This window comes from Chinchilla lanigera, unplaced genomic scaffold (genome assembly GCF_000276665.1).
Source record: "Chinchilla lanigera isolate Chin_1 unplaced genomic scaffold, ChiLan1.0 scaffold00074, whole genome shotgun sequence".
NCBI lineage: Eukaryota > Metazoa > Chordata > Mammalia > Rodentia > Chinchillidae > Chinchilla > Chinchilla lanigera.
In genome coordinates this window covers 3,965,018-3,973,241 of record NW_004955475.1, presented here as the reverse complement: position 1 = coordinate 3,973,241, position 8,224 = coordinate 3,965,018, and the positions used below count along the sequence as shown (strand labels likewise).

General features: G+C 35.6%; 1 protein-coding gene across 1 annotated transcript; it reads left to right on the top strand.

Moving 5' to 3' along the window:
• The first annotated feature begins 1,516 nt into the window (after positions 1-1,516).
• On the top strand, positions 1,517-5,429 carry Spin4 (spindlin family, member 4). The gene has a single exon (XM_005401549.2). The coding sequence runs from the start codon at positions 2,012-2,014 to the stop codon at positions 2,759-2,761; it is 750 nt and encodes a 249-aa protein (XP_005401606.1). The 5' UTR covers positions 1,517-2,011; the 3' UTR covers positions 2,762-5,429.
• Positions 5,430-8,224: the final 2,795 nt, after the last annotated feature.

Sequence of the window (8,224 nt, the reverse complement as noted above, 5' to 3'; positions counted from 1 at the left end):
ATATATATATATATATATATATAGTTCTACAATCACTATAGTTCTACAAAACTTAGTAATAGCTTTTGCTATATATATTTTTCTTGCTTCCTTGTGGTGCACTACTGGAAAATTATCCTGTCCCCAAAGTCCTTGGCCTAGGAATAATGAATTGGAGAATCCTCACATTTTCTGCCAAAGCAATGATTTAAGAGTATGAGGACTAGCTATTCTATCACTACTTAAAAGGTAATAAAATGTGTAGGCACGCAGGGCTGCTATCTTGCAGCTTTCTGCTGATTTCCTTAGTTCCAGGTGAATTAATTGCCTTTTCACTCATGATGATATGAGGAACAGCGAAGGGTGGAAGAATGAGAGTAAGGATCTAGACCCTCTTGGTTTTATTGCTGTTTTATAAGTGGGCTATAGTGTTAAAGGCTTCTGGGAAATTCTTATTTAATCTTCAGAGCAGTGCTGTGATACTTTGTTTTCTAACTTTCAGGTTTTCTATATAAGCAATCAGAACTCTCACAATCAGAAAAATAATACACACACAGTTTTATTTTTCTGTCTGCAAAGCTGTGACCACATTTTGTTGGAATATTTCAATTTCCAAACATCATGCTTATCTCATGTGCAGATCACCCTGACGTTAAATATTTCTTAAAAACATGCTTTTAACAAACTCAGTAAATCCATATAGGAAGGAAAAATAGTTTCATTATTTATTCTTCTCTTACAGAATATTTAGGATAAAGGATCGTCAAGGAAATGACACAAACAAATACTATGGAAACCTTTGAAAAATCATAGTTTTTAAAGTATTTAATATTCATAAAAATTCTAATGATATAATGAAAGTAGCAAGCTGTGTAAGTATGAAATGCATCCCCAAATCTGTTCACAAGCGAAAATCAGCACGGCTAACATTTTCTTGTATGCCTAAATGATTTCAGATTAAGGTTAGCTTCATCTTTTAGTTCACTGAATTTTTGAAAATCTCCGCAATGTCAATGTATTTCTTTTACATTCAAAATAATTATTAAAAATAATTACCAAAAATGATCAGGTAGAAAATATAAAGAATTTGAATCAAGATGGTGGACCGTGCACGGCCTTTTTCTTCTCTCATATCAAATCCCTTAAACTGAAAGAAACTCATTTGTACGTACATTTTTGTGTAAAAATCATGTCTCTGTCTCTTTCTCTCTCATTGTGCGCTTTGAATTTTTTTAAACACGATTGTGATGAATTCCTGGAAGATAGAAAGCAGATGGAGCCTCTGTGGAGGAGGTTGTTGGGCAGCTGGCAACCAGAGAAGAGGAGGAGGGGAGCCGGTCTGTTTGGCTCAGGTTTGGGAGAAACAGTTGGGGGGCGAAAGAGAAAATAAAGGAGAAAGCTTGTGTCAGTGCGGACCTAACCCAAGCACGCGCGCTGACCCTCCCCGCAGACACCCGCGGAGCGGAAGGCAAGACGGCAGGGGGCGGGGCCGAGGTACCGGCGGGCTCTGAGGGGGCGGGTTCCCTAATCCGCAAAAAACGCGGTTCCAAACTGGCCCAAACCGACTAACGCTGCAAAGGCCAGGCCGCACTAACTCCTCCGAGATCTGCCGCCGCCGCCTGCATCTTTGCCATTGCAGTTCATTTGCGTACCTTCCCAGTCGTCTCCTTTGTCGCCGTGCCGCTACCACAGCAGCATCGACAACAGATAAGTGGCGGATTCAGGAATTTGGGGTTGGGAGTCTGGGCAGGCGCCAGGAACCGACAGCACACAAGAGCCCGCCATCTCTCTCTAGCCACTGCGGCTGCAGTTTCTCTCCCGGTCTGGAGTCCGGTTGAGAGACACACGGTGACCCAGTGCCCACAGTCAGAGTTAAGAGTTTTTCTGTCAATCCTGGTGCAAGCGCTCGGAGAAGGATCTGGTCTCTCAGATCGTGAACAAAATTATAATCTCAATTCGGATAGTGTTGATATTTTTGTCAGCTTAGTTAAGCAAGCGGCAACTTTTGACTAAGCCTTCTTAAGCCCTGAACATGTCTCCGCCAACAGTGCCTCCGACAGGGATAGATGGCGTGTCTGCATACCTGATGAAGAAAAGGCACACCCACAGGAAGCAGCGGCGCAAGCCCACTTTCCTCACTTGCAGGAATATAGTGGGCTGTCGCATTCAGCACGGTTGGAAAGAAGGCAATGAGCCTGTGGAGCAGTGGAAGGGCACCGTGCTCGAGCAGGTTTCTGTGAAGCCCACACTCTACATCATTAAATACGATGGCAAAGACAGCGTGTATGGACTAGAACTACACCGAGATAAGAGAGTTTTAGCGCTAGAGATTCTTCCTGAGAGAGTGCCAGCTCCTCGTATTGATTCACGCTTGGCAGATTCCTTGATTGGGAAGGCAGTGGGGCATGTGTTTGAAGGCGAGCACGGTACAAAAGATGAATGGAAGGGTATGGTGCTGGCGCGAGCCCCCGTGATGGATACTTGGTTTTACATCACCTATGAGAAAGATCCGGTCCTCTATATGTACACCTTGCTGGATGACTACAAAGATGGTGACCTTCGAATCATTCCAGATTCCAGCTACTATTTTCCTACAGCAGAAAGGGAGCCTGGAGAAGTGGTGGACAGCCTCGTGGGCAAGCAGGTGGAGCACGCCAAAGATGACGGGTCCAAGAGAACTGGCATTTTCATCCATCAAGTGGTGGCCAAGCCGTCTGTCTACTTTATTAAGTTTGATGACGATATTCACATTTATGTCTATGGTTTGGTGAAAACCCCGTAAGTTTATTGTGCTCTTTACAGAAGCTGTGGCGTTATTAGATATAAAATATCTTGTTTTCTCATAATTGTAAGTTTTGAGAACAGTTTTGACTCAAAATTCCGGAAAGTAGGTAAATGTTATTGTGCCTCCAAATCTTACATTATCTAATTCCACAGCTCTGGCCCAATATACTGTGATAATTTTGATATATATTCTGTAATTGAAATTTTTAATTGGAGGCTAATAGAAAAATAAAGTGCAACCAATGGAACAATGAAAAAGCAAATCAACTCCACACCATGTCCTTCTTCCCCACGTTTTACTTGCCTCTTTTTCTTCCCAGGTAACAAGTGTTGAAACCATGACACATCTTCCCTCTTTTCTCTGTCCTCGAGGTTTGTTGCAGTAGTTTCTCTAAAAATGGCAAGTTATGAGCATTTATCTAATTGCTTTTCCCACTTTGCATACAGATGATATTCCAACAGACTCAAAGACACAGTCCATGCTTCTGTCTTTGCCACTATCTTTCACTCTTACTCTCCTGCTTACTGTTTCATATACAGTGTATGTAGAAGTGCCAAAAAAGTATTCAACCATTCTGTTATTAATGATTATTTATTTCCTTTTTCCTTATTGTAACAGTGCCAAAGTATGCTGGTTCTTTTAGTTCTATATTCTCAGAACTGCTAAATAGGTATATGTTTAATTTTAAGAAATATTATGAGAATACCTGAAATGAATTCAGGTCTCCCTTTCCAGCATCTTCTACAGCAGTCTTCAACATTTGAAAATCTGAAAAGCAAGAATTACATTGCATTGCTTGTCACTTTAATTGGCTTTTACCAGATTTCAAGAATTATTTTTTTTTCTATTAGGACATTTCACTTTGTGATTTGACTGTGGCTATCCTTTGTTCATTGATCTATTGCATTGTTGATTTTTTCTTATAAATTTGTAGAAATTCCCATTATAAAGTGCATTTAGTCATTTGTAACTCATGTTATGATTTTTTCATTGTAACATTAATCCTGACTTTATTGATGACATGTCTTACTTTATAATTTTAAAATTTTTAGGTGGGCCACTATTTTTTATAGTTTTTTTTTTTTGTTTCTTATCTTTTTCAGATGGATGCCCCTCACTTGTCAAATATTCACCTACATTTTTCTAATCATTTTGTTTTTAAAGTTTAAGTATTTCATCCATATGAAATTTATTTTTATAGAGTTTAAAATAGAGATCCAACTACACATTTTGTTTACATTCATTGGTTATCTGATTTGTACCAATTTTCAAATATCTGAGCCATTATGACATAGATGTAATTATAGTGGCAGATCATAGCTTTTAGAATCTGGTAAAGCAAGCCTTTCATTAATATTTTTTATCATATATTTTTTCCTTAACGTTTATTCTTTCATATGAAAATTCAAAATATTTTTGACATTTAAAAAGTGTCTGATGTCTTAATTAGAGATGCAGTAAATTTTGCATTCTCCTTTCAAGGATTATTTAATAATATTAACCTTTAACATTCAAAAGTTTTGGTACATTATTGAAAATTTTACTCTTGTTTCCGTGCTATTCTTTATATCATATGTACCTGAATTTATTTTGTAATTTTTATACACATCAAATTGTAACATTATTAATTGGACAGTTTTTTCTTTCTCATTTGTAACTTGTTATTTGGGGTAATAAAAGAAACCTATGGAATTTTATATTTTTATCTTTTATCCAATGATTTTTAAATCCTAATTTACCGTAGACATTTAAAATAGAATATTTTGGATTTTCTGGGTATCCAGGTAATCATTCCACATGTAACTTGAGATTATTTTATTTCTTCTAATGTTCATACTGATTATTATATTAGCTGCTTTCTCCAGAACAATGTTGTATAACAATAATGACACACATAACTCTCTTATTTTTATTTCTCATGTAAATGTCTTTGGAATTTCATACTGGTATGATATTTGCTGTTGGTTATTGGTGCATAGTTGCTAACATGTTTAGAAGTTTCTGTTCTTCCTGTTTTACATAGCATTATTAGTAGAAGTGGCTCCTGGATTTTATCAAATGTCTTTTCATAATTATTGTTAAAATTTATCATTTTTCTTTTCCCTTAATTTGTTAATGTACTCATTTAGGGTGGTTGGTATTTGATCTGGAACCAAACATGAATTTCTGAAATAAATTCCACTTGGCCATGGTGAAATAATTATGTTTTACATTGCTAGATTTTATTCACCAATATTTTATTTAGAATTACCTTATTTGCATTCCAAATCAGAATTATTTTTTTCTTATGCTCTGTATATCAATTTTTGTTAAAGTTGTGCTAGCTTTAAAAAATATGACTTGATAAGTTTTCAGTCTTTTCCTGTGAACTGAAATAATTTAAATAACATTAGAATTTTTGTTCTTTAAAAATTATCTAGTAAGAAGCTATAAAACAGTTTAATCCTGGTGACACTTTTGATTATAGATATTTAATCAGTAGTCTGATTTTTTCAATGGCAATTAGTTTATTCAAGTTTTTGTTAAAAAGGAATATATATTTTGTGTGAGATAGAGAGTTCCAGGTTGTTTCTATTATCAAGCTTGTTAACTGTACTCTTCAAATGCTGTAAGTCTTCATGTATTTTATGCTAATTAGATCTGTCCAATTCTAAAAATGTAATAAAATCACAAGTTATGCTTATATTTTAAATTTTTGGTATTCTGTTATTCATTTAAAAATTATAACAAAATATAAGAAAGTATAAAATGTAAGACAAACATTTGTTTACCTACACCCCAAATTTACAAATGTCAACATTTGGCATGTGTGTTTTAGATATAGATTTATACTTTTACATAAACTCATTATAGATAATAAGTCTGTTTTCCACTATCATATTTCTTCCTCTACAGGGGCAGACAATGTCATGGATTTGTTGTGAGTCATGCAATTATTTTATGTATTTACTAAATATATAACCATAACCAATGACAGTATCAATTTTTCTGTTTTCAAAAATATCAACCTGAATAATCAACTTTAAAACATGTGGAATTTATTTTGGGTTATACTGCAGATATCTTTTCCTCTCCAATTGAATTATGTCAAGAAAATAATAAAGAGCACAGACCTTAAAATGTTAACTACTATTTACATTTACTATGCCTGATACCCAGAGTGGCTTGCTCCTAGCCATATCCTTGAGGATTGAATTAAAAACAGAAGAATTTCAATTCATACAGGCTTTACATCCTGGCTAGGCATATATGCTGCACTTGTTCCTGATTTCTAGGCCAGACTCAGAAATGATATTGTTCTTGGATAGTATAATTTTGGGGTTATTCTACATTTTGACACCCAGAAGGACGCTAATGCTAATCCTGATCCTAGCTCTTTTAAAAATTGGGGATATAGCAGTGGAAAAAGCAAAAATCCTCCTCCCTTAGGCAACAACAAATTCTCTTAGACATAGATGTAGATATATAGCTATAGATATATACATATGTGTAGTATCATAGACAAATAATATTACTTTCTAGTTCCTGCTGTCCCAGTGGGCCCCAAGTCATGAACTGTGTGTTTTATTTTCCTTGAGGACACCGAGTGATAGAGTAAAAGAAAAATGCATCCATGACCTAGGCTCTAGAATATAATAGTGAGCTACTAAGAGATTTTTTTTGTTTTTCACTGTATACAAACTGTAGTACATTAACTTTTTACTAAGTTATTTACTTCTTAATAAATTTACTTATCAATTACTTTTTACTTACTATCTTGGAAATTCACACCATTAAAGAATTTTCTTTTTGAAAAGAGACTGATGTAATATAGATATGCCTCAACACTGTTGGCTAAAAGTAACTTGTTTTTTAAAAAAATTCTGAATTTATATCTAACCAAAACATGTTCAGTTTGAAAGCCCAAAACCAAAATAAACAAAATTTGTTTAAGAATTAAAAAAAGAAAAACCTGTTCTCTTAGAGTCTATATTGTAATGGATGAATGGGGACAAGTGTCACAACTCTTAGACCACTGCCCCTCAGGCCTTATGTTGGCTCATAGCAGCTTGGGTGTATACCAAAACCTATAGTTTTTTGCAAGGTTTGAGTCTAGTTTTACGTTTGCTTTAGAAATTTACTATACCTCATTGAGCTAATGGGAACAGTACAGAGAAAATGCACAGAGAATATTTTGTTTACTAACAATGCTTTTACCCCCTACCTTTCGCAGATCCTGAATAAGAAACAAGTTGTACAGCTCCATGGAAATGTTATTTATATTACACAAGTTAACTTTGAGTCAGAGGGAGATTCACTCTTGAATGGGCAGTGAATAGAGGTGTCAAAGTCGCTATTGTCTTGAAGTTTGCATCCCATGGGAGGACACAATCATTCCCTAACCCACAGGCCCCTCAGCCTATACTCAGATCTTAAATTTTAACATGATGATATCATAGTTCTCTCATATCCTGGCACTTAGTCAGAGAGATTCTTTCTAGTGGTTCAGACATTACTATAGGAAGGGAAAATGACCAGAAACAAAGTCCTTCCTCCCATATATTAAAACTTGCTTCATAGAGGCTGAAAATTGATTCCTATGTCTCTCTGCACAGTACTCTATAAATGTATACATCAGTCTGTGATGAATGCTTTGAAAAATAGCAAAGTATGGTAAGTAGACAGAGGCAAGTTTGGATCTTGGTGGTGCTATTTTACATAATGGGCAGAGAAGGCACCTTGATTGATTTCATTTGAATGAGTACCAGAATAAAATGAGAGAGAAAATCCTGTTGCTGAAGCCTTAAGACAAAATGTGCCTAGCTAGAGGTTTCTTGTTAGAGCCAGGTATGACCAGAATGGAAGTGAGCAAGGAAAGGACTGGTAGGAAATGAGGTCAGTACTTAGTTTGGAGCCAGATTTTTGTACCATCTTATGGACTACTGTTAGAAATTTGGATTTTATTGGAGCAGGATGGGAAGTCACCAGTGTTGAGTAAAAATACGGCAATTGTCCTTGTACATTTATTGAATAATCTGATTTGAAAAATCTCTTTCATCATGTAATAAGATCACATTCATGATTGATCAACTTTGTCCCACTGGGCTATGTGCCTTTTTTCCCTTTGAGATCCCTCAATGTCCCATTACCTCTGTTGTATCCATGTCCTGGATCTGCCAAGTAGATGACTCTAACTTTGTGCTTTCTTCAAATCAGGAGCTTGGAGAGATAAATTAAAAATGAACATTAAATCTTCCTTAATTCTAAAACTCCACTGAATGTTCTTTTTATCTTTCCTGGAGATAAGAGAGCCACACATAATAGTTAATTGCTCTAGCACTGAGCTATGGCCACAGCCCTCATTATGTATTCTTGAATGATGTGGTAAGAACGTCAGGAATAGGCAAACAATCCTAGCTGGGAGATTATAGGGGCAATTCAGAGAGAAAGTGTAAAACTCTGTATCATTTATATATATAT

What these genes read in the sequence shown, in the direction of transcription:
- Spin4 (XM_005401549.2), top strand. Translation starts at nt 2,012, where the DNA reads ATGTCTCCGCCAACAGTGCCTCCGACAGGGATAGATGGCGTGTCTGCA.